General features: G+C 45.2%; 1 protein-coding gene across 2 annotated transcripts in view; it reads right to left on the minus strand.

Annotated features, from left to right (window-relative positions):
• kif3ca (kinesin family member 3Ca) overlaps positions 1-27,729 on the minus strand; it is a 259,632-nt gene that overhangs the window by 59,580 nt on the left and 172,323 nt on the right. The window contains exons 3-4 of one of the 2 annotated variants that reach the window (XM_072563317.1): positions 4,890-4,991; positions 1,462-1,584 (exon numbers count right to left, since the gene is read on the minus strand). In XM_072563317.1, the coding sequence (XP_072419418.1) occupies positions 1,462-1,584; positions 4,890-4,991 (225 nt within the window). Of the gene's footprint in view, positions 1-1,449; positions 1,585-4,889; positions 4,992-27,729 lie in introns of both variants that reach the window. The other variant, XM_072563306.1, reaches the window with a different exon arrangement.

Below are 27,729 nucleotides of genomic sequence, written 5' to 3' on the forward strand. Positions count from 1 at the left end.
TTAGGGAACATCTCCGAGACACCCGCACCAATCAATCACACCGCCCTGTGGTCCAACATTTCAACTCCCCCTCCCACTCTGCCGAGGACATGGAGGTCCTGGGCCTCCTTCACCGCCAGTCCCTCACCACCAGACGCCTGGAGGAAGAACGACTCATCTTCTGCCTCGAAACACTTCAACCCCAGGGCATCAATGTGGACTTCAACAGTTTCCTCATTTCCCCTTCCCCCACCTCACCCCAGTTCCAAACTTCCAGCTCAGCACTGTCCCCAAGACTTGTCCTACCTGCCTATCTTCTTTTTCACCGATCCACTCCACCCTCCTCCCCGACCTATCACCTTCATCCCCTCCCCCACTCACCTATTGTACTCTATGCTACTTTCTCCCCACCCCCACCCTCCTCTAGCTTATCTCTCCACCCTTCAGGCTCTCTGCCTGTATTCCTGATGAAGGGCTTTTGCCTGAAACATCGATTTTACTGCTCCTCGGATGCTGCCTGAACTGCTGTGCTCTTCCAGCACCACTAATCCAGAATCTGGTTTCCAGCATCTGCAGTCATTGTTTTTGCCTAATAAATTCCCTGTCAAATCTGATTAGAATAGTAATATAAAGTATCATAGAATCTCAGCAGTGTGGAAGCAGGTCATTCAGCCCATCAAGTCCAAACTGACCCTCTGAAGAGCACCCCATCCAGACCCACCCCCTTAACCTATTCCTGTAACCTTGCATCTCCCATAATCCTCCTATCCTGCACATCCCTCAATAAGAGGCAAGAAAAGACTGGATTAAGGCTAAAAGAGAGGTAAAGGATGCTGGAAACAAAAGGAACAATATGTTTTTTTTCTGGCTGTTATCTAAGGAAATATAACCAAAAGTCTTTAATTTTAAAAAGTATTCCAAAAAAAACAACTAAATAGTTTATTTCTTAAGATTTACTTTTTCTTGGAATATGCTTTGCTCATCTCGTTTCTTTCACCAACATTTTGGGACCTCAATAAATGTACAGCCTCAGTGGAAAGTGAAGTGTTATTACTTTAGCAATCTATTCATTGTTGTGTTGTTAAGCATTGTAAAAGATGCCCAGTTTACTCAAGTTCTGACCTTCTAGGTAGGCCTGCCCATACATTATATCCAGAAGAACTTCACATGTGTTCTCTAGCTGTGCTCCTTGCTCAAGACATCGTGTTAGTATCTTCAAACACAGTTCATGGTCAGCAATGAAGAGCAAAGCAAGGGAGTCCTTCATCTTAGATATATATTCTGCTTATGTTAACAGGAGGAAGGTGCAGGCTTATTGAATGTTGCAATTCTACAAGTTAGTTTTTAAACGTGTTTTACTGAAGGAAACTAAAATTGTTTTAAACTGCTATTTCCAACACAGGGCAAAAATCAACAGCATTTAATTTGAAGGAATAGGTCAGAGTAATAAAATAGGAAGTCATTTCTTACTTTTTTTCTCACCTTTTTCAGCTTCTTGGTTTTAATTTCAACTTCCTGTTGGAGCGAGGTGTAGGTGTCTTTTAGTTCCATTGTCTCCTCATCTCGCAGCAACATCTGCTGTTGTATTTCTCTCTCTCTCCGTTTCTGTTTAAAGGGAAATATGTGAATACATCAATCGCCATTCCGGACACCATGTGCAGCTGCTCTGTTTCAACTTAAGAAGTAACTTCACACATTGATGCCAACAAATTTGAGGGTAACAAAACTCCACCCTTCCAAAAAATTAGGAAATAATAAACAAAAAAAGGAGGGATGAGAGAATAAAAGGTTTTAAAAAAAAGTTTGAGAAGGAAACCGCTGCCTCTTTAAGAGTTACTTCATACACAGACTTGCCTTTCTTATAAAGACATAGAGATGTACAGCACAGAAACTGACCCTTCGGTCCAATTTGTCCATACTTACCAGATATCCCAATCTAATCTAGTCCCATTTGCCAGCACTTGGCCCATATCCCTATAAACTCTTCCTATTCTTATACCCATCCAGATGCCTCTTAAATGTTGCAATTGTACCAGCCTCCACCACTTCCTCTGGCAGCTCATTCCATACACGTACCACCCTCTGAGTGAAAGCATTGCTCCTTAGGACCCTTTAAAATTTTTGCCTCTCACCTTAAACCTATGCTTCCCTCTAGTTCTGGACTCCCCAACTCCAGGGAAAAGACTTTATCTATTTATCCTATCCATGCCACTCATGATTTTATAAACCTCTATAAGGTCACCCCTCAGCCTCCGACACTCCAGGGAAAACAGCCCCAGTCTGTTCAGCCTCTCCCTATAGCTCAAATCCTCCAACCCTGGCAACATGCTTGTAAATCTTTTCTGAACACTTTCAAGTTTCACAACATCTTTCCGATAGGAAGGAGACCAGAATTGCATGCAATATTCCAAAAGTGGCCTAACCAATGTCCTGTACAGCTGCAACATGACCTCCCAACTCCTGTACTCAATACTCTGACCAATAAAGGAAAGCATACCAAACACCTTCTTCACTATCCTATCTACCTGTGACTCCACTTTCAAGGAGCTATCAACTTGCACTCTAAGGTCTCTTTGTTCAGCAACACTCCCAGGACTTTATCATTTAATGTAAGCTTGCCATTTGTTTCATTCCAGATGAGTTAGCATTTTAAACAGATTGGAAATTATTTTTGAGACCATTAGGGAAAGAATTGTCATCGTGGTAGTGTTCTTGGACTGTAATCCCAAACCCAGCCTAATGTTCGGAGGATATGGGTTTGAAACCCATGGTGGCAGATGGTGAAATTTGAATTCGATAAAAATATCTGGAATAAGAACTATTTACTGTTGTAAAATTCCATTTGGCTCGCTCTGCTTTTTGCCTGGTCTTGTCCATAACAATTGCAGACTTGTTGATTTTTATCTGCTTTCTAGGCCATTGGGTTGAATAATAAATGCTTGCCTCACCAGCAAAGCCAACATCCCATAAATAAATACTTAGTTCCATAAAGTATCAACTTGATTTGATTTATTATTGTCACAAAGTACCAAGAAACAGTGACACCCATTATGTTGTGTGCTATCCAGACAAATCACACCTTGCATAAGTACATCAGGGTAATGGAACAGAATGCAGAATGTAGTGTTACAGCTACAGAGAATGTCCAGAGAAATAGCAACCCTAATATATGAGATGTCCATTCATAAGTCTGATAAGAAGCTGTTCTTGAATCTGTTGGTACGTGTTTTGAAAGTTTAGTATCTTCTGTCTGATGGAAGAGGGTGAAAGAGAATATAATAGGGTAGGAAGAGTCTTTGATGATGTTGGCTGCATTCCTGAGACAGTGGGAATTGTAGACGGAGTCAATGGAAGGAAGGTTGGTTTTCATGACAGACTGGGCTGCATTTACAATTATCTTGCACTCTTAGGCACAGTAGTTGCCATATCAAGCTGTGATGCACCTGGATAGGATATATCAAATACCAAACATCAAATGGAAATTCCACATTAACTGGATAAATTCCATCAGTGGTAAATCTGTCCTACTATCAAAATTTGTGCTTATTTTACAGTCAAGGATCCAAGGAAATGTTCTGCCTGGTTAAATAATGCAGTATCTATATTTAATGATTTGGTTCAGAATACAACAGGCTTGGGAGGTCTTGGAGATGGGTAGTCACCCTACATCTGAGTGAGACATTTGGATTTGAGAACTACTCCATGATTTAATACCAAAGAAGATGAGCCCAATATGTGGCCAAACAGATTGAAATTCAATTTGCATATTCTTCCAATGAATGCTAGTGGAAGACAGTAAGAGCGGAAAGATTCATGGCACCGTCAACAACCTAATGGAAAGAAAGCTAAAGCTTCTCAACACTATCATCCAACATGGGGGAACAATAGACATGTTGGAACAGCAAGACCATATGACCATAAATACAGAAGCAGAATTAGGTCTTTGGGTCCATCGGGTCTGCTCCACCTTCCAATCATGGCTGATAGGTTTCTCAACCCCATTCTTCTGCCTTCTCTCTGTAATCCCTGATCGCCTCACCAATCAAGAGTTTATCTACCTCTGTCTTAAATAACCTAGCCTCCACAACCCTCTGCGGCAATGAATTCCACTGACAAACCACCCTCTGGCTGAAGAAATTCCTCCTCATCTCAGTTCTAAAGGGTTGTCCCTTCACTCTGCAGCTGTGCCCTCAGGGACAAATCTCTCTGACGAGTAGAAACATCCTCCCACCTCATCTTCATAAACACCACAGTGAACAAATGTAGAGTCCTCAACTGCTGTAACACATCAGCACAAAACAGATACTTACATGCTGTTCGAAGGTTACATAATCCTATTTTGTATGTGCTGTTGATTCATGGTCTACACTGACTTCTGAAGTTTGTCCATTTAAATTATTAAATGTTAACAATTGTTTTAATCTCATAGCCCCAATCTGTGCTTCAATATCCCTTCCATATCTCATTTTACCAAGCCAAAACATTACAGCTCTGATCAGACAAATCTCATTGTAACTTGAAAGTGTTTTCAGGAAGTCTGTTTTGATTCTAACCTAACCCAGCATTTGAAGCCAATGGAGCATGTGATAAAAACAATATTCCATTTTAGTGAAAAATTACTTGCTACAGAGCCAAATGAAATTTAAGACTTTCTGTTCTTTTTGTCTGAATATTACATCAGGCATTGCCTTTACTCAAAAGGGCATTGGAAATGTTGTTCTATATGTTTTGAAGAACTTGCATGAAATGACAATGCAGGAGAATTCTTATTATTTAAATAAATGGCATCTTGTGTGGTTTGGTTAATCTTGCACTAATTAATGTATTGTACAATTCCTTCATTACTAACCAAGGTAATTGAGCAAGAATGTCTTTATTACAACAGAAAGGCCAATAAATGAGGAATTTACCTGCTCTGCAATTTCTTGTCTCTTCTGCTCCAGCATTTTTTGCTGTTCATTCGTATGGTCCATGATGTTCTTGCCTCCAATGAGCAGCTTGCTTTCCATCGCCTGGAGAAAGTATCGAGAAAGATCCATTTACTATACATCATAGAATCACTCAACTATCTTTTAGAAATATCCTACAGCAAGAAATATTTAGACTATCCATGAATAAAAAGTATCTGATGAAAAAAAGAGGAACAATTTCCAATGTCTGTCATTATTCCAATGATAGAATGACACCAGGAATAATCTCTACTGCATGAGTTGACTCCAAGCGATTGAGATTGCAGGTTTCTCAATGCCTGTTTATAATATTGGAAAAAGATAGCTGATTAATTGGGATATTGATACAACCTGTTTGGCCAAAAACCAAAGTTAGCTGTATACCGATTGCCCATCATCACAACCAACATTGCAAAAAAGGAAACATTCTTTACCAGCATCAACAATACAGTCACATTGCAGCTTGTTATACGGTGGCTGCACCTATTCCTTCCAGTGGCGTACCCTGTCAGAGGCCTACATTGCAGTAAGGTTGAGTCTCGATTTTCAGTTAAAGCTCAGGCTTAAATCCAATGTGACCAGTGAGCTGCTCACCCCAAAGGGGCAGCCCATTGCAGCTCTCTGGCTGGGATGCTGGGAGTGAGGTTGGGTGGGGATATGGGTTGAGGCCAGGCTGACAGCGTGGCACAGGAACTTTGTGGAGAAAACATGAACACTTAAGCTGCTTCTAACTCCTCAATTTGATAAAGATGTCATTATATAAAGATGTCAGATAAAACTGTCATTATTATGAACATCTTTTATTTCTTCTACTGCCCCAATCTACTTCATAATGTAGAAGTTCAGAGCATATTCCAAACCGCAACTATTCCTATAAATAATGCTAGATACAGAATCCTTGAGGAAAATGACAAATATTTGAAAAAAAATTAAAAGGGAGTGGGAAAAGAGACAGGGTTTATGTAAAGAACAGCACAGTGCCTGTTTCTGTAGCTGAAATTCCATAAACATGAGAGGAAAGGGCAGGAAATGGGATCAGAGCCAGGAGCTCTCATTGATTAACTGGGAAAGGCACTTGGTGGTGTATCAAATGGCCTCTTTCATATGTATAGTCCTGTCAGTATGTGACTGTGATAGTGCATTCAGTGCTCTTCTGGTAGAAGGGTCACACATGGTCAGTGGCTCATTCGACACAAACCTACAGATTGTTCACAGAAAATGTGAGAGGAAATTAATGGCACTCTTTGATGGCAGAATTTTTAAAAATTGAGTAATAATTAGAATAATTTCTGTATAGAGTCATAGGTTCCCACAGCATGGAGACAGGCTCTTCAACCCAAACTAGGCCATGCCTATCAAAATGTCCGTCCACACTAACACCATTTCCCTGCACTTGGCCCATATTCTTCTAATCCTTTCCAATTCATGTATTTGTCCAAATTCGTATTAAATGTTGTTAATGTACCCTCATCAAACACTTCTGTTGGCAGCTCATTCCATATGCATACCACCCTTTGTGTAAAAAGGTTGCCCCTCCGGCTCCCTTTTATTCTTTCACATCTAAGCTTAAACTGATGCCCTCTAGTCCTCAATTCCCCACCCTTGCAAAAAAGACTGAGTGTATTCACTCTATCCATGCCTCTCATGATCTTATACACCTCCATAAGATCACCTCTTGTCTCCTATGCTCTAAAGAAAAATGTCCTAGCTTGTCCAACTTCTCTTTGTAACACAGACCCTTGAGTCCTGCCACATGAGATCAATTGATCAAAATGTTACTCACTTTGCTTCTTCACATTTATGTCATTAAATATCGTTGAACCAGCTAAACAAGGGGCATTTTTTAAAATTTGTTTTCATTCCTGTACTGAATGTCTATGATGGACTTCTGTTTAAATGGATGTAAGTTGCTCGCTGAGCTGGAAGGTTCATTTTTAGACGTTTCGTCACCATGCTAGGTAACATCATCAGTGAGCCTCTGGTGAAGCAATGGTGTTAGTGACACACTTTCTATTTATGTGTTGAGGTTTCCTTGAGTTGGTGATGTCATTCCTTGTGGTGATGTCATTTCCTGTTCTTTTTCTCAGAGGGTGTTAAATTGGTTCCAAGCCAATGTGTTTATTGATAGAGTTCTGGTTGGAATGACATGCTTCTAGGAATTCTCATGCAAGTCTCTGTTTGGCTTGTCCTAGGATGGATCTGGTACTGAAGAGAACAAAGGAAAAATCTGCTGTGGGCAACGCAGGTTTGCCATCTGTTCCTGAGTAGCTCAATCACTTCTAGATGATTTCAATCTGATTATTCCTTCTGCAGCTTCGATAAGTTTACAAGAGGAGACAACAAGTGCAACATCTTTTTTCAGGGTGCTCTAAGTGATTTATTTGGGTGTTAAAGGATTTAGATGTTTGACAGACAGTAAAATGAGACCACGTGCACACCATGCTTCCTGTTGTTGAGTGCAAAGCCAAGGTAAAGCTTCAGCAGAGTAGTCATGGAGACACATGTCAAAACGGTCACGGTGGAGGTCTGCCTGACTAATACCAAGCCTGTTATCTGCTAACTGCTCACTTCCCCATGTCATTGTGGGCCAAGACAGCAAACATGGTCTTAGGTCTACACCTTCCATTAAAGGCTAAACAGAAGTGCAATTCTCTCTCTCCAGCTGATAGATTTCCTTGTTCTCAATACCCCAGTTTTTCAAATTAGTAGCTTGGAGAAATTCTTCCCATTATGAAGCAAAATCCTTCATTTATAAGCTCATGTTAAAGTTACAAAATAGTTCATTAGTAGGTTTCACGAATAAAGTAAAAAAAATGTTAACTACAGTGACTAGTTTTTATGCAGCTTTAATTTTACTGGCAGTATCCTAAACCAACTGATATCCTTGCATTTCCATCAAAAAATTAGTTTGTGTGATGCTTAATATTCAAAGCCCCAGTCCAATTCAGGTCTTCCTGAATACCCAGGACATGGGAGATTATGATGACCCCACTAACAGCATCCCCAGTGTCATGAATATTGGATGAGATTTGCTGCTTCATTGTCTTGGCCTTCTATTTATGAGTAGAGGCTGCCCTCGTTATAATGATGCATTTCTTAAGACTTAGATTCTGAAATGTGTGCCATTAGTTTATCATCATTATTATTCCTACAGCCTACTGGTTTCAGTTACTTATAAATCATGATTTGGAATAAATCATGGGTGATTGAATAGATCACAACAATGATTGTAAGATGAACAGTTTAGAGTAACCAGCAAATATTAACATGGATAATGCTTGCAATATTTTCCTTGGGACCTTTGTGCAATTTCACCCAAGGCATCACATTTAAATCTGCTGTTAAATTACACCAGGAGCCATTCTGGACAATGGTTTCTGCTGCCTCAATCTGATTCAGTCAGCTGCAACACAAAACACACCTCCCAAGATTCACTGCACCCTTTGTGTGGGTGAAATAATGATTTTTAAAGACTGTTGCTATTTGTTAAGAATGAATTTATGTTGACCTCTCATAGTAATGCTCAGAAGAAAGAGAAAAAAAAATGCAATTTTCAGGAAGTAGAGAGAGAGGCATAAACTGAATGGATACAGTGATGTATTTTATTTGACAACTCCTGCAGGATTGTATTAGCAGAAATATACGTTTACACTGGCAACTTCCATCAGACATGTGAATATACAAAGTGACCATGGCAGTTGGAGCAGCTGCACATGTTTTAAATAGTTACTAGTTGATTCCAACATGTTGCCCTCAATTTAGGTAGGAATAAAGAACAAAGCAATTGAACCAAGGTAGACACACGTCTTTTTACAAATTACTCATGGTGTTTGAGTTCGGAGTGAGGGAGCTGATTCTCCCAGTGTGCATGGCCCTCCGAAGTTGGGCCAGTGAGCCCATGCCTGTCATCAGGGCAGTGACTAATACAACACCTCAAGAGGTGATCTTCCAAGTCTGAGAGAAGATTTGTAGCTCGGGTGCTCGTTGTTGTGGTTCTGTTCGCCGAGCTGGGAATTTGTGTTGCAGACGTTTCGTCCCCTGTCTAGGTGACATCCTCAGTGTTTGGGAGCCTCCTGTGAATCGTTTCTGGGATCTTTCCTCCAGAGGCAGAAAGTGCTGAGGCGTAATTTATTTTCCCAGCTTCTTCTCATCTGCAAATCCAACTCCACTGGACCAGAACATTCCAACACCAGGGGACCAGAACATTCCAACTCCACAGGACCAGAACATTCCAACTCTGTGGGACCAGAACATTCCAACTCCACTGGACCAGAACATTCCAACTCCACTGGACCAGAACATTCCAACACCAGGGGACCAGAACATTCCAACTCCACAGGACCAGAACATTCCAACTCTGTGGGACCAGAACATTCCAACTCCACTGGACCAGAACATTCCAACTCCACTGGACCAGAACATTCCAACACCAGGGGACCAGAACATTCCAACTCCGTGGGACCAGAACATTCCAACTCCACTGGACCAGAACATTCCAACTCCGTGGGACCAGAACATTCCAACTCCACTGGACCAGAACATTCCAACACCAGGGGACCAGAACATTCCAACTCCACTGGACCAGAACATTCCAACTCCGTGGGACCAGAACATTCCAACTCCAATGGACCAGAACATTCCAACTCCGTGGGACCAGAACATTCCAACTCCACTGGACCAGAACATTCCAACTCCGTGGGACCAGAACATTCCAACTCCACTGGACCAGAACATTCCAACACCAGGGGACCAGAACATTCCAACTCCACTGGACCAGAACATTCCAACACCAGGGGACCAGAACATTCCAACTCCACTGGACCAGAACATTCCAACTCCGTGGGACCAGAACATTCCAACTCCACTGGACCAGATCATTCCAACTCCGTGGGACCAGAACATTCCAACTCCACTGGACCAGAACATTCCAACTCCGTGGGACCAGAACATTCCAACTCCACTGGACCAGAACATTCCAACACCAGGGGACCAGAACATTCCAACTCCACTGGACCAGAACATTTCAACTCCACTGGACCAGAACATTCCAACACCAGGGGACCAGAACATTCCAACTCCACTGGACCAGAATATTCCAACTCCACTGGACCAGAACATTCCAACACCAGGGGACCAGAACATTCCAACTCCACTGGACCAGAACATTCCAACTCCACTGGACCAGAACATTCCAACACCAGGGGACCAGAACATTCCAACTCCACTGGACCAGAACATTCCAACACCAGGGAACCAGAACAATCCAACTCCACTGGACCAGAATATTCCAACACCAGGGGACCAGAACATTCCAACTCCACAGGACCAGAACATTCCAACTCCACTGGACTAGAACATTCCAACACCAGGGGACCAGAACATTCCAACTCCACAGGACCAGAACATTCCAACTCCACTGGACCAGAACATTCCAACTCCATGGGACCAGAACATTCCAACACCAGGGGACCAGAACATTCCAACTCCACAGGACCAGAACATTCCAACTCCACTGGACCAGAACATTCCAACTCCACTGGACCAGAACATTCCAACTCCACTGGACTAGAACATTCCAACTCCACTGGACCAGAACATTCCAACTCCGTGGGACCAGAATATTCCAACTCCACTGGACTAGAACATTCCAACTCCACTGGACCAGAACATTCCAACACCAGGGGACCAGAACATTCCAACTCCACTGGACCAGAACATTCCAACACCAGGGGACCAGAACATTCCAACACCAGGGGACCAGAACATTCCAACTCCACTGGACCAGAACATTCCAACTCCACTGGACCAGAACATTCCAACTCCACTGGACTAGAACATTCCAACTCCACTGGACCAGAACATTCCAACTCCGTGGGACCAGAATATTCCAACTCCACTGGACTAGAACATTCCAACTCCACTGGACCAGAACATTCCAACACCAGGGGACCAGAACATTCCAACTCCACTGGACCAGAACATTCCAACACCAGGGGACCAGAACATTCCAACTCCACTGGACCAGAACATTCCAACTCCACTGGACTAGAACATTCCAACTCCACTGGAACAGAACATTCCAACTCCACTGGACTAGAACATTCCAACTCCACTGGACCAGAACATTCCAACTCCGTGGGACCAGAATATTCCAACTCAACTGGACTAGAACATTCCAACTCCACTGGACTAGAACATTCCAACTCCACTGGACGAGAACATTCCAACACCAGGGGACCAGAACATTCCAACTCCACTGGACTAGAACATTCCAACTCCACTGGACTAGAACATTCCAACACCAGGGGACCAGAACATTCCAACTCCACTGGACTAGAACATTCCAACTCCACTGGACTAGAACATTCCAACACCAGGGGACCAGAACATTCCAACTCCACAGGACCAGAACATTCCAACTCCACTGGACTAGAACATTCCAACACCAGGGGACCAGAACATTCCAACACCAGGGGACCAGAACATTCCAACTCCACTGGACCAGAACATTCCACCTCCGTGGGACCAGAACATTCCAACTCCACTGGACTAGAACATTCCAACTCCACTGGACTAGAACATTCCAACACCAGGGGACCAGAACATTCCAACTCCACTGGACCAGAACATTCCAACTCCGTGGGACCAGAACATTCCAACTCCACTGGACTAGACCATTCCAACACCAGGGGACCAGAACATTCCAACTCCACAGGACCAGAACATTCCAACTCCACTGGACTAGAACATTCCAACACCAGGGGACCAGAACATTCCAACTCCACTGGACTAGAACATTCCAACACCAGGGGACCAGAACATTCCAACTCCACAGGACCAGAACATTCCAACTCCACTGGACTAGAACATTCCAACACCAGGCGACCAGAACATTCCAACTCCACGGGACCAGAACATTCCAACTCCATGGGACCAGAACATTCCAACTCCACGGGACCAGAACATTTCAATTCCACAGGACCAGACCATTACAACTCCACAGGACCAGAACATTCTAACTCCAGGGGACCAGAACTTTCCAACTCCACAGGACCAGAACATTCCAACACCATGGGACCAGAACAATCCAACTCCATGGGACCAAAACATTCCAACTCCATGGGACCAGAACATTCCAACACCACAGGACCAGAACATTACAACTCCATGGGACCAGAACATTCCAACTCCACAGGACTAGAACATTCCAACTCCACAGGACCAGAACATTCCAACACCACGGGACTAGAATTTCCAACTCCACAGGACCAGAACATTCCAACTCCACTGGACTGGAACATTCCAACACCTGGGGACCAGAACATTCCAACTCCACAGGACCAGAACATTCCAACTCCACTGGACTAGAACATTCCAACACCAGGGGACCAGAACATTCCAACTCCACAGGACCAGAACATTCCAACACCATGGGACTAGAACATTCCAACACCATGGGACCAGAACATTCCAACTGCACAGGACCAGAACATTCCAACACCATGGGACCAGAATATTCCAACACCATGAGACCAGAACAATCCAACTCCATGGGACCAGAACATTCCAACTCCACGGGACCAGAACATTTCAACTCCATGGGACCAGAACATTCCAACTCCACGCGACCAGAACATTTCAATTCCACAGGACCAGACCATTACAACTCCACAGGACCAGAACATTCCAACTCCAGGGGACCAGAACTTTCCAACTCCACAGCACCAGAACATTCCAACACCATGGGACCAGAACAATCCAACTCCATGGGACCAAAACATTCCAACTCCATGGGACCAGAACATTCCAACACCATGGGACCAGAACATTCCAACTCCACAGGATCAGAACATTCCAACTCCACAGGACTAGAACATTCCAACTCCACAGGACCAGAACATTCCAACACCACGGGACTAGAATTTCCAACTCCACAGGACCAGAAAATTCCAACTACACAGGACCAGAACATTCCAACTCCACGGGATCAGAACATTCCAACTCCATGGGACCGGAACATTCCAACTCCATGGGACCAGAACATTCCAACTCCACGGGACCAGAACATTCCAACACCATGGAACCAGAACAATCCAACTCCAGGAGATCAGAATATTCCAACACTACAGGACCAGAACAATCCAACTCCACGGGACCAGAACATTCCAACTCCATGGGACCAGAACAATCCAACTCCACGGGACCAGACCATTCCAACATCACGGGACCAGAACATTCCAACACCATGGGACCAGAACATTCCAACTCCACTGGACTAGAACATTCCAACACCTGGGGACCAGAACATTCCAACTCCACAGGACCAGAACATTCCAACAACATGGGACTAGATCATTCCAACACCACGGGACCAGAACATTCTAACTCCATGGGACCAGAGCATTCCAACACCATAGGACCAGATCATTCCAACACCACGGGACCAGAACATTCTAACTCCATGGGACCAGAGCATTCCAACACCATAGGACCAGAACATTCCAACTCCACAGGACCAGAACATTCCAACAGCATGGGACCAGAACATTCCAACTCCATGGGACCAGAACATTCCAACTCCACGGGACCAGAACATTCCAACGGCATGGAACCAGAACATTCCAACTCCAGGGGATCAGAATATTCCAACACCACGGGACCAGAACAATCCAACTCCACGGGACCAGAACATTCCAACTCCACGGGACCAGAACATTCCAACACCATGGAACCAGAACATTCCAACTCCATGGGACCAGAACATTCCAACACCACGGGACCAGAACATTCCAGCTCCACAGGACCAGAACATTCCAACTCCACAGGACCAGAACATTCCAACTCCTCGGGACCAGAACATTCCAACTGTACAGGACCAGAACATTCTAACTACACAGGACCAGAACATTCCAACTCCACGGTACCAGAACATTCCAACACCATGGGACTAGAACATTCCAACACCATGGGACCAGAACATTCCAACTCCATGGGACCAGACCATTCCAATTACATGGGACCAGAACATTCCAACACGACAGGACCAGAACATTCCAACACCACGGGACCAGAACAATCCAACTCCACGGGACCAGAACATTCTAACTCCATGGGACCAGAACATTCCAATTCCACGGGATCAGAACAATCCAACTCCAGGGGACCAGAACATTCCAACTCCAGGGAACCAGAACATTCCAACACCACAGGACCAGAACATTGAAACTCTACGGGACAAGAACGTTCCAACTCCACGGGACCAGAACATTCCAATTCCACGGGACCAGAACAATCCAACTCCACGGGACCAGAACATTCCAACTCCACGGGACCAGAACAATCCAACTCCACGGGACCAGAACATTCCAACACCACGGGTCCAGAACATTCCAACACCACGGGACCAGAAAATTCCAACTCCACAGGACCACAACATTCCAACACCACAGGACTAGAACATTCCAACTCCACAGGACCAGAACATTCCAACTACACAGGACCAGAACATTCCAATTCAACGGGATCAGAACAATCCAACTCCACGGGACCAGAACATTCCAACTCCACGGGACCAGAACATTCCAATTCAACGGGATCAGAACAATCCAACTCCAGGGGACCAGAACATTCCAACTCCAGGGGACCAGAACATTCCAACACCACAGGACCAGAACATTGAAACTCTACGGGACAAGAACGTTCCAACTCCACGGGACCAGAACATTCCAATTCCACGGGACCAGAACAATCCAACTCCACGGGACCAGAACATTCCAACTCCACGGGACCAGAACACTCCAACTCCACGGGACCAGAACAATCCAACTCCACGGGACCAGAACATTCCAATTCAACGGGATCAGAACAATCCAACTCCAGGGGACCAGAACATTCCAACTCCAGGGGACCAGAACATTCCAACACCACAGGACCAGAACATTGAAACTCTACGGGACAAGAACGTTCCAACTCCACGGGACCAGAACATTCCAATTCCACGGGACCAGAACAATCCAACTCCACGGGACCAGAACATTCCAACTCCACGGGACCAGAACACTCCAACTCCACGGGACCAGAACAATCCAACTCCACGGGACCAGAACATTCCAACACCACGGGACCAGAACATTCCAACACCACGGGACCAGAAAATTCCAACTCCACAGGACCAGAACATTCCAACACCACAGGACCAGAAAATTCCAACTCCACAGGACCAGAACATTCCAACACCACAGGACTAGAACATTCCAACTCCACAGGACCAGAACATTCCAACTACACAGGACCAGAACAATCCAACTCCAGGAGATCAGAATATTCCAACACTACAGGACCAGAACAATCCAACTCCACGGGACCAGAACATTCCAACACCACAGGACTAGAACATTCCAACTCCACAGGACCAGAACATTCCAACTACACAGGACCAGAACAATCCAACTCCACGGGACCAGAACATTCCAACTCCATGGGACCAGAACAATTCTACTCCACGGGACCAGACCATTCCAGTTACATGGGATCAGAACATTCCAACACCATAGAACCAGAACATTCCAACTCCAGGGGACCAAAACATTCCAACATCACGGGACCAGAACATTCCAACACCATGGGACCAGAACATTCCAACTCCACTGGACTAGAACATTCCAACACCTGGGGACCAGAACATTCCAACTCCACAGGACCAGAACATTCCAACACCATGGGACTAGATCATTCCAACACCACGGGACCAGAACATTCTAACTCCATGGGACCAGAGCATTCCAACACCATAGGACCAGATCATTCCAACACCACGGGACCAGAACATTCTAACTCCATGGGACCAGAGCATTCCAACACCATAGGACCAGAACATTCCAACTCCACAGGACCAGAACATTCCAACAGCATGGGACCAGAACATTCCAACTCCATGGGACCAGAACATTCCAACTCCACGGGACCAGAACATTCCAACGGCATGGAACCAGAACATTCCAACTCCAGGGGATCAGAATATTCCAACACCACGGGACCAGAACAATCCAACTCCACGGGACCAGAACATTCCAACTCCACGGGACCAGAACATTCCAACACCATGGAACCAGAACATTCCAACTCCATGGGACCAGAACATTCCAACTCCATGGGACCAGAACATTCCAACACCACGGGACCAGAACATTCCAGCTCCACAGGACCAGAACATTCCAACTCCACAGGACCAGAACATTCCAACTCCTCGGGACCAGAACATTCCAACTGTACAGGACCAGAACATTCTAACTACACAGGACCAGAACATTCCAACTCCACGGTACCAGAACATTCCAACACCATGGGACTAGAACATTCCAACACCATGGGACCAGAACATTCCAACTCCATGGGACCAGACCATTCCAATTACATGGGACCAGAACATTCCAACACCACGGGACCAGAACAATCCAACTCCACGGGACCAGAACATTCTAACTCCATGGGACCAGAACATTCCAATTCCACGGGATCAGAACAATCCAACTCCATGGGACCAGAACATTCCAATTCCACGGGATCAGAACAATCCAACTCCACGGGACCAGAACATTCCAACACCACAGGACTAGAACATTCCAACTCCACAGGACCAGAACATTCCAACTACACAGGACCAGAACATTCCAATTCAACGGGATCAGAACAATCCAACTCCAGGGGACCAGAACATTCCAACACCACAGGACTAGAACATTGAAACTCTACGGGACAAGAACGTTCCAACTCCACGGGACCAGAACATTCCAATTCCACGGGACCAGAACAATCCAACTCCACGGGACCAGAACATTCCAACTCCACGGGACCAGAACACTCCAACTCCACGGGACCAGAACAATCCAACTCCACGGGACCAGAACATTCCAACACCACGGGACCAGAACATTCCAACACCACGGGACCAGAAAATTCCAACTCCACAGGACCAGAACATTCCAACACCACAGGACTAGAACATTCCAACTCCACAGGACCAGAACATTCCAACTACACAGGACCAGAACATTCCAATTCCACGGGATCAGAACAATCCAACTCCAGGGGACCAGAACATTCCAACTCCAGGGGACCAGAACATTCCAACACCACAGGACCAGAACATTGAAACTCTACGGGACAAGAACGTTCCAACTCCACGGGACCAGAACATTCCAATTCCACGGGACCAGAACAATCCAACTCCACGGGACCAGAACATTCCAACTCCACGGGACCAGAACATTCCAACTCCACGGGACCAGAACAATCCAACTCCACGGGACCAGAACATTCCAACACCACGGGACCAGAACATTCCAACACCACGGGACCAGAAAATTCCAACTCCACAGGACCAGAACATTCCAACACCACAGAACTAGAACATTCCAACTCCACAGGACCAGAACATTCCAACTACACAGGACCAGAACATTCCAACTCCACGGGATCAGAACATTCCAACACCATGGGACCAGAACATTCCAACTCCACAGGACCAGAACATTCCAACACCATGGAACCAGAACATTCCAACTCCAGGGGATCAGAATATTCCAACACCACGGGACCAGAACAATCCAACTCCATGGGATCAGAACATTCCAACACCATGGGACCAGAACATTCCAACTCCACGGGACCAGCACTTTCCAACACCATGGAACCAGAACATTCCAACTCCAGGGGATCAGAATATTCCAACACCACGGGACCAGAACAATCGAACTCCATGGGACCAGACCATTCCAATTACATGGGACCAGGACATTCCAACACCATGGAACCAGAACATTCCAACTCCAGGGGACCAAAACATTCCAACACCACGGGACCAGAACATTCCAACTCCATGGGACCAGAACATTCTAACACCATGGAACCAGAACATTCCAACTCCAGGGGATCAGAATATTCCAACACCACGGGACCAGAACAATCCAACTCCACGGGACCAGAACATTCCAACTCCATGGGAGCAGAACATTCCAACTCCACGGGACCAGAACATTCCAACACCATGGGACCAGAATATTCCAACTCCACGGGACCAGAACAATCCAACTCCACGGGACCAGAACATTCCAACACCATGGGACCAGAATATTCCAACTCCACGGGACCAGAACAATCCAACTCCACGGGACCAGAACACTCCAACTCCATGGGACCAGAACATTCCAATTCCACGGGATCAGAACATTCCAACTCCGCGGGACAAGAACATTCCAACTCCATGGGACCAGAACATTCCAATTCCACGGGATCAGAACATTCCAACTCCGCGGGACAAGAATAATCCAACACCACGGGACAAGAACATTCCAACTCCACGGGACAAGAACTTTCCAACTCCACGGGACCAGAACATTCCAACACCACGGGACCAGAACATTCCAACACCACGGGACCAGAACAATCCAACTCCAGGGTACCAGAACATTCCAACTCCATGGGACCAGAACATTCCAATTCCACGGGATGAGAACATTCCAACTCCATGGGACCAGAACATTCCAAGACCACGGGACCAGAACATTCCAACTCCATGGGACCAGAACATTCCAACACCACGGGACCAGAACATTCCAACTCCATGGGACCAGAACATTCCAATTCCACGGGATGAGAACATTCCAACTCCATGGGACCAGAACATTCCAACTCCACGGGACAAGAACATTCCAACACCACGGGACCAGAACATTCCAACACCATGGGACCAGAACATTCCAACTCCACGGGACAAGAACATTCGAAGACCACGGGACCAGAACAATCCAACTCCACGGGACCAGAACATTCCAACTCCACGGGACCAGAACATTCCAACTCCACTGGACCAGAACATTCCAACTCCATGGGACCAGAACATTCCAACTCCACGGGACCAGAACAATCCAACTCCACAGGACCAGAACATTCCAACTCCATGGGACCAGAACATTCCAACACCACGGGACCAGAAAATTCCAACTCCACGGGACCAGAACAATCCAACTCCTCGGGACCAGAACATTCCAACTGTACAGGACCAGAACATTCTAACTACACAGGACCAGAACATTCCAACTCCACGGTACCAGAACATTCCAACACCATGGGACTAGAACATTCCAACACCATGGGACCAGAACATTCCAACTCCATGGGACCAGACCATTCCAATTACATGGGACCAGAACATTCCAACACGACAGGACCAGAACATTCCAACACCACGGGACCAGAACAATCCAACTCCACGGGACCAGAACATTCTAACTCCATGGGACCAGAACATTCCAATTCCACGGGATCAGAACAATCCAACTCCATGGGACCAGAACATTCCAATTCCACGGGATCAGAACAATCCAACTCCACGGGACCAGAACATTCCAACACCACAGGACTAGAACATTCCAACTCCACAGGACCAGAACATTCCAACTACACAGGACCAGAACATTCCAATTCAACGGGATCAGAACAATCCAACTCCAGGGGACCAGAACATTCCAACTCCAGGGGACCAGAACATTCCAACACCACAGGACTAGAACATTGAAACTCTACGGGACAAGAACGTTCCAACTCCACGGGACCAGAACATTCCAATTCCACGGGACCAGAACAATCCAACTCCACGGGACCAGAACATTCCAACTCCACGGGACCAGAACACTCCAACTCCACGGGACCAGAACAATCCAACTCCACGGGACCAGAACATTCCAACACCACGGGACCAGAACATTCCAACACCACGGGACCAGAAAATTCCAACTCCACAGGACCAGAACATTCCAACACCACAGGACTAGAACATTCCAACTCCACAGGACCAGAACATTCCAACTACACAGGACCAGAACATTCCAATTCCACGGGATCAGAACAATCCAACTCCAGGGGACCAGAACATTCCAACTCCAGGGGACCAGAACATTCCAACACCACAGGACCAGAACATTGAAACTCTACGGGACAAGAACGTTCCAACTCCACGGGACCAGAACATTCCAATTCCACGGGACCAGAACAATCCAACTCCACGGGACCAGAACATTCCAACTCCACGGGACCAGAACATTCCAACTCCACGGGACCAGAACAATCCAACTCCACGGGACCAGAACATTCCAACACCACGGGACCAGAACATTCCAACACCACGGGACCAGAAAATTCCAACTCCACAGGACCAGAACATTCCAACACCACAGAACTAGAACATTCCAACTCCACAGGACCAGAACATTCCAACTACACAGGACCAGAACATTCCAACTCCACGGGATCAGAACATTCCAACACCATGGGACCAGAACATTCCAACTCCACAGGACCAGAACATTCCAACACCATGGAACCAGAACATTCCAACTCCAGGGGATCAGAATATTCCAACACCACGGGACCAGAACAATCCAACTCCATGGGATCAGAACATTCCAACACCATGGGACCAGAACATTCCAACTCCACGGGACCAGCACTTTCCAACACCATGGAACCAGAACATTCCAACTCCAGGGGATCAGAATATTCCAACACCACGGGACCAGAACAATCGAACTCCATGGGACCAGACCATTCCAATTACATGGGACCAGGACATTCCAACACCATGGAACCAGAACATTCCAACTCCAGGGGACCAAAACATTCCAACACCACGGGACCAGAACATTCCAACTCCATGGGACCAGAACATTCCAACACCATGGAACCAGAACATTCCAACTCCAGGGGATCAGAATATTCCAACACCACGGGACCAGAACAATCCAACTCCACGGGACCAGAACATTCCAACTCCATGGGACCAGAACATTCCAACACCACAGGGCCAGAACATTCCAACACCCTAGGACCAGAACATTCCAACACCACGGGACCAGAACACTCCAACTCCATGGGACCAGAACATTCCAATTCCACGGGATCAGAACATTCCAACTCCGCGGGACAAGAACATTCCAACTCCATGGGACCAGACCATTCCAATTCCACGGGACCAGAACATTCCAACTCCACGGGACCAGAACATTCCAACTCCATGGGACCAGAATATTCCAACTCCACGGGACCAGAACACTCCAACTCCATGGGACCAGAACATTCCAATTCCACGGGATCAGAACATTCCAACTCCGCGGGACAAGAACATTCCAACTCCATGGGACCAGAACATTCCAATTCCACGGGATCAGAACATTCCAACTCCGCGGGACAAGAATAATCCAACACCACGGGACAAGAACATTCCAACTCCACGGGACAAGAACTTTCCAACTCCACGGGACCAGAACATTCCAACACCACGGGACCAGAACAATCCAACTCCAGGGTACCAGAACATTCCAACTCCATGGGACCAGAACATTCCAATTCCACGGGATGAGAACATTCCAACTCCATGGGACCAGAACATTCCAAGACCACGGGACCAGAACATTCCAACTCCATGGGACCAGAACATTCCAACACCACGGGACCAGAACATTCCAACTCCATGGGACCAGAACATTCCAATTCCACGGGATGAGAACATTCCAACTCCATGGGACCAGAACATTCCAACTCCACGGGACCAGAACATTCCAACACCACGGGACCAGAACATTCCAACACCATGGGACCAGAACATTCCAACTCCACGGGACAAGAACATTCGAAGACCACGGGACCAGAACAATCCAACTCCACGGGACCAGAACAATCCAACTCCACGGGACCAGAACATTCCAACTCCACGGGACCAGAACATTCCAACTCCACTGGACCAGAACATTCCAACTCCATGGGACCAGAACATTCCAACACCATGGGACCAGAACAATCCAACTCCACAGGACCAGAACATTCCAACTCCATGGGACCAGAACATTCCAACACCATGGGACCAGAACAATCCAACTCCACAGGACCAGAACAATCCAACTGAGGGAGTCGAGGATGCATCTAGTTTTTGATGTAATGTGTTTCGAGGACAAAGGAAGTTGAACATAACCTGATGGTGACCATTTTAACATAATATACTCTGTTCACACCTGTACACTCCCGTTGTGAATCCTGATGTCATAGCAATAAAGGAAACTCATCATGCTCCATTTGGAACCTGGTGGAAGATTGAAATCTGAGATGGCATTATCAGGGCAGTGTGGCCTTGCCAACTTACAGAGGAATTTGAAAAAAATGGACAGACCAGGATTTTTGCCTCTCAATGCTTCTTGAGCTAATGATTTGCCTTAGACTGAAAATACAGAATGTAGGATACAGTTTAATAATTAACAAACTTAAATAAAGACTGAATCTCGGAGATTTGATTTACATGTTCACCCAACCAAACTGGCTGATACATATGAATTCATTTCATCAAAACAAAAATCACGATTAAATATGATGGAAGTTGGTTGATCAGTTATCCCACTGATCATGGGGATTCCTGAATTGCTGGAAGCAATTTGCAACTGAAGCAAGTGGCTTTCTGAACAATATTTAATTTCCTTGGTTTGAGTTCCCATGTCGCGCATTGTGGCTCATGGCTCATTTTCAAAAGCACTACACTTTCTTTTTTTCCGTAAATGCTTCAGTTTGTTGGTTTGTAATCCTTTCATTATCCTGACATATTTCTCACTGTCAGTGAAGTTCAATCTAGTGAGAAATAAACAATGAAAAGACAAACTGGCAATGACTATGAACCCGACTAATTGTGGCACTTGGTTTATCGCAACGATGAGTTTAAATGGGATACATCTCTGTCCTAAGCTGAAGTGACTCTCAGCAGGCATCCACTAATGTCACTCTGTCTGAATCAGTAAGCAGGAAACAAACACCACTTGTGATTGCCTTCCAGTGTGATTCTCGTTAAAAGTGCAAACATACATACACCAGGGAAGGATATGGATTTGCGTGACTCTCATGGCCTTTGCAGCTAAAAGAAATTCTGTGACACCAGCAATGAAGGCTCACACAAAAGGAACAGCCACTTACTGCATTTTCTCACATAGACATTGTCCTCAAGTATACAAGAAGGGGCTGGGTATGCAGACTTTTCCAACCTGAAGCTGCTGAACATCTCTGCCCAGTAGCTTCCAAATCTGCTGTCAAAGCACCCCTCAGAATATATTCAGGACCTGCCCCTTTTAATGGTACATCTGCTGTCTTTTGGTAAGTCTTTAAGATCCAGTCTTTTGAAGAATGGTAGAGAGTGGATGGGTGAGAGGGTAGTTGGATGAAATGGGTATGTCAGTAGGTGGATGAAACTGGGGGATGAATGAGTTTGTAGTAAGTGGCTGAGATTGTGAATATGAGTGGGTAGGTGGGTCAGGTGGGTAGGAGATGTCAAGATTGTGAGTATGGAGTTGGTGAGGGTCAGTGGGTGAGTAAGTAGGTGTGTGTGTGGGTTATGTCGGTAGGTGGGTCAGTGGTCAGATAGCTGAGTGGCTTGGTGGGTGAACCGGGCAAGGTGAATTGGTGGAAGAGTTGGGTGTGTGGATAGTCAAGCTGGAGAGGCAGGTATGGGTCAGTTGAGTGGTCAGGCTGGGGAGTTGGGTTGTGGAGGTAACTAGATGTGATATTCAGGTGGTTGAGAAGTAGTCAGACAATGTCAGCTTGGGGGAGGTGTGTTGATTGGTCGGTTCATTTGTGGAATTACACAGGAGTTATACCAAATTTCAAACTGTCCAACAATTCCTGATGTGGAGGATAACTTATGTTATCTCAAGAATGTGAGTAAAAATTGGTTCTGGGATTTACATAATCACGAACCGAAACCTGCAACACATTCTAAAAGATGAAACACTTAACAGTAATTTCAATTCTTTCAATATATAATTTTAGTTGCATGACACTGTCATCTTTGCTACAAATTCTGTGTCTTATGATCCTGTTCCACAACCACCTGATGAAGGAGCAGTGCTTCGAAAGCTAGTGCTTCCAAATAAACCTGTTGGACTATAACCTGGTGTTGTGTGATTTTCAACAATTCTTGGGTATCTCTCCAGATAAGTTTCACAGATCTGTCCCCAAGTCCCTGAGCTCAGAGTTGGAGATATTTGAGCAAAGTTTAACTTCCTGGGCAATTCCTATGTCAGTACACACACCAGGATTTCCACAAGGTCCTTGTGTTTCTTCTGTCAGGCGTACAGTCTCCAATCAACCAGATTGGATCAACCAGGCTGGAAAATTGAGGCTATTAGACTTGGTGTAACCTACCTGTTCCAAATTTCACAACTTGTTGTTTAATGGAAGGGTTAGTCAGTTTATTTGAAACATTGGGAGAAAGTGCTGACCGCAGATGCTGGAGAGTCAGAGTCGAAAAGCACAGTACTGCCTGATCGGCTGTGCTTTTCCAATGCCACACTTTTCAACTCATATTTAAAATATTATCTTATAAATTAACTCATCTGTAAACAGCAATGAGAGTAATATTATCTGCATATGATAATTTTTCATGGAATGATATATGGTATAATACCAGGGTTGGCTTTACTGCTATAGCACAAGATATTAATTATGAAAAGAAATATAAATCCAAATATTTCCAAAAGCAAAAACATTATTGAATATTTAATTTAATCAGCTTCGACTTGAGGATATTTGGTGTTCTGACCCCAATTAGACATGTCACTGAATTGATTGGCAGTCTGAACCTACCTAAAGAAACATTTCAATGAAAGAACAGCCCAGCAGGAGGGAAAAGAAACAGATGCTACAGCATCTTTCTTAGAATGGGAAGGGGATTATGGGATTCATAACATTCTAATTATGATGGAAAACATATAGACTGGCTACATTACATCAAAAGGCAACTCACCAGCATTAAGTCACAAGTGTAACAATTGCAAAAACATATCCCTAAGCATTATGTAGGTGGGAGTTAGAGAATGATTCAAATGAAATACTCCGCAGAATACCTTACCACTGATTTGTGATGTATCAAGATTCCTGATGAAGGGCTTTTGCCCGAAACATTGACTCTCCTGTTCCTCGGATGCTACCTGACCTGCTGTGCTTTTCCAGCACTGCACTCTTGACGCTAATCTCCAGCATTTGCAGTCCTCACTTTCGCCTTGCACTCAGTTGAGTGAACACTGACTGGCTTTATTAAACACAACTATCTCAAGAAGATGGGAAGAGAGGACATCTTCTGGAATTTGAATGTGTCCGACTCTAGTTCCAGGTGATCTGACGTCTCCGTGACAGAGCTACAAATGGCACCTGCTCAGTAGCTTGGTCATCGAGTAAATATTTAGTTCAATTTTTACTCCACAGACTACTCTTTCAGTTGAAGGCTCCTGACAATATATGTGGGGTAAACAGTTAATTTGCCAAGTTACTAACAGAAGTTTAATAACATCATCACAAATTTATCGCCAATTACAAAATTTAAATTCAAACCCAACAGTTAAAAAAACTGTAATTTCAGTTTCAACACAATGGCACCTAATTAAAAGTTACAGCAGAATTCCCTGTGAAGATGACCAACGACAGTGTTTCCAAAGAAAGTGTTTTGAAAGTCATGAAAAATAGGATCAGAGTGAACTTTCCTCTCAGAATTAGCACGTAACTAGTGTGCAGTTTTCCTAACAGCTCAGTAACAAGTCCATGACAACAGTGTCTAACGGTACAATGCTGCTGGTTTGTGCAGAATGGTCACTGTCTGAAAATTCCCAAAGAGTTCCAATGGTCCTCGAATTAATCTCAACATGATTTCTTACAAAAAGCAAACCCAAACTGGGAGTGTTGAAACAGCCTGTATAGAAACATGAGCCACGCTGGTACTTTGGGATATGCCTTTCTTGTTGTTCTCAAGCTATTTACACATGATTTGTTTTGCTAATTTTTTAAACCTTTCTTTCCATTCCTTGATGTCAAGGTCATCTCAGTCAACATTCTTTTCAGTAGATTTACAGGTGTTTCCATGGATAACTTACATCATGGTTTTATTTATTTTTGAAAACAACTTACAACACCTTAGCTAATCAGAACTGACCTGCCAACCAGGAAGCAGCATTCTCTCCTCCTGCAAAAGAACATCAAACACAGATCAGGGCAGCAGAGGCACAAGCCCATTGGCCCACCATGTCTATGTTGACCATGATGCCTTTCTAAACTAATCGATCTGCCTGCTTAGAGGTACATATTCCCCTATTCCCTGCTTGTTCATGTGTCTGTCTAAATGCCTCTGCTCTACTCCCTCTCCAGGCAGCACGGTCCAGGCACCTACCACCCTCTGGGAAAAAATAACTTGCCTTGAACATCTCCTTTCTCTGTCACCTGAAGCCTATGCCCCTGAGTATTTGACATTACCACCCTGGGAAAGAGACCCTGACTATCCACCTATCTACACCTCTCACAATTTTATAAACTTCTATCAGGTCGCCCCTCAGCCTCCAACACTCCAGCAAAAACAATCTAAACTTATCCAACTTTTATAAATACTTTAAGGACAAAACGATAACTAGGGAGAGAATAAGGTCCCTTAAAGATCAACAGGCCACCTACGTGTGGAACTGCAGGACAGGAGTATTTTGCATTAGCGCTTACTCTAAGACATGGAACGTGGGGAAATAAGTTGCAACATCTTGAAAAATGTGGTGCTGGAAAAACACAGCAGGCCAGGCAGCATCTAAGGAGCAGGAGAATCGACGTTTCGGGCATAAGCCCTTCTTCATTCCTGAAGAAGGGCTTATGCCCGAAACGTCGATTCCCCTGCTCTTCGGATGCTGCCTGGCCTGCTGTGTTTTTCCAGCACCACATTTTTCAAATCTGGTCTCTAGCATCTGCAGTCCTCACTTTCTCCTACCACATCTTGAAAAATGTCCACATTACAAAGGCAGAGGTGCTGGATGTCTTAAAATGCATAAAGGTGGATAAATCCCCAGGACCTGATCAGGTGTACCCTCGAACTCTGTGGGAAGCTAGGGAAGTGATTGCAGGGCCCCTGGCTGAGATAGTTGTATCATCAATAGCCACAGGTGAGGTGCTGGAAGACTGGAGATTGGCTAATGTGGCACCACTATTTAAGAAAAGTGCGAAGGAAAAGCTAGAGAACTATAGACTGGTGAGCTTGACATCGGTGGAGGGCAAGTTGTTGGAGGGAATCCTCAGAGTACAACAGGATCTCCATCAGATGGGCTAATGGGCTGAGGAGTGGCAGATGGAGTTTAATTTAGATAAATGTGAGGTGCTGCATTTTGGAAAAGCAAATCAGGGCAGGATGTAGACATTAACGGTAACGTCCTGGGGAATCTTGCTGAACAAAGAGACCTTGGAATCTAGGTTCATAGTTCCTTGAAAGTAGATAGGATAGTGAGGGTAGCTTTCCTTTACTGGTCAGTGATTGAGTATAGGAGTTGGGAAGTCATGTTGCAGCTGTGCAAGACATTAGATAGGCCACTTTTGGAATACTGTAAGCAATTCTGGTCTCCCTCCTATCGGAAAGATGTTATTAAACTTGAAAAGATTCACAAGAATGTTGTCAGGGTTGGAGGATTTGAGCTATAGGGTGTTGCTGAATAGGCTGGGGTGTCAGATGCTAAAGGGTGACCTTATAGGAGTTTATGTAATCATGAGGGGCATGGGTAGGGTAAATAGACATGGCAGTTTTTCAGGGTGGGGGAGTCCAGAACTAGAGCACGTAGGTTTAGGGTGAGAGGGGAAAGATTTAAAAGGGACTTAAAGGGAAACTTTTTCACACAGAGGGTGGTATGTGTATGGAATGACTTGCCAGAGGAGGTGGTAGAGCTTACAACATTTAAAAGGCATCTGGATGGGTATATGA

Source organism: Chiloscyllium punctatum, chromosome 3, assembly GCF_047496795.1.
Source record: "Chiloscyllium punctatum isolate Juve2018m chromosome 3, sChiPun1.3, whole genome shotgun sequence".
Classification (NCBI taxonomy): domain Eukaryota; kingdom Metazoa; phylum Chordata; class Chondrichthyes; order Orectolobiformes; family Hemiscylliidae; genus Chiloscyllium; species Chiloscyllium punctatum.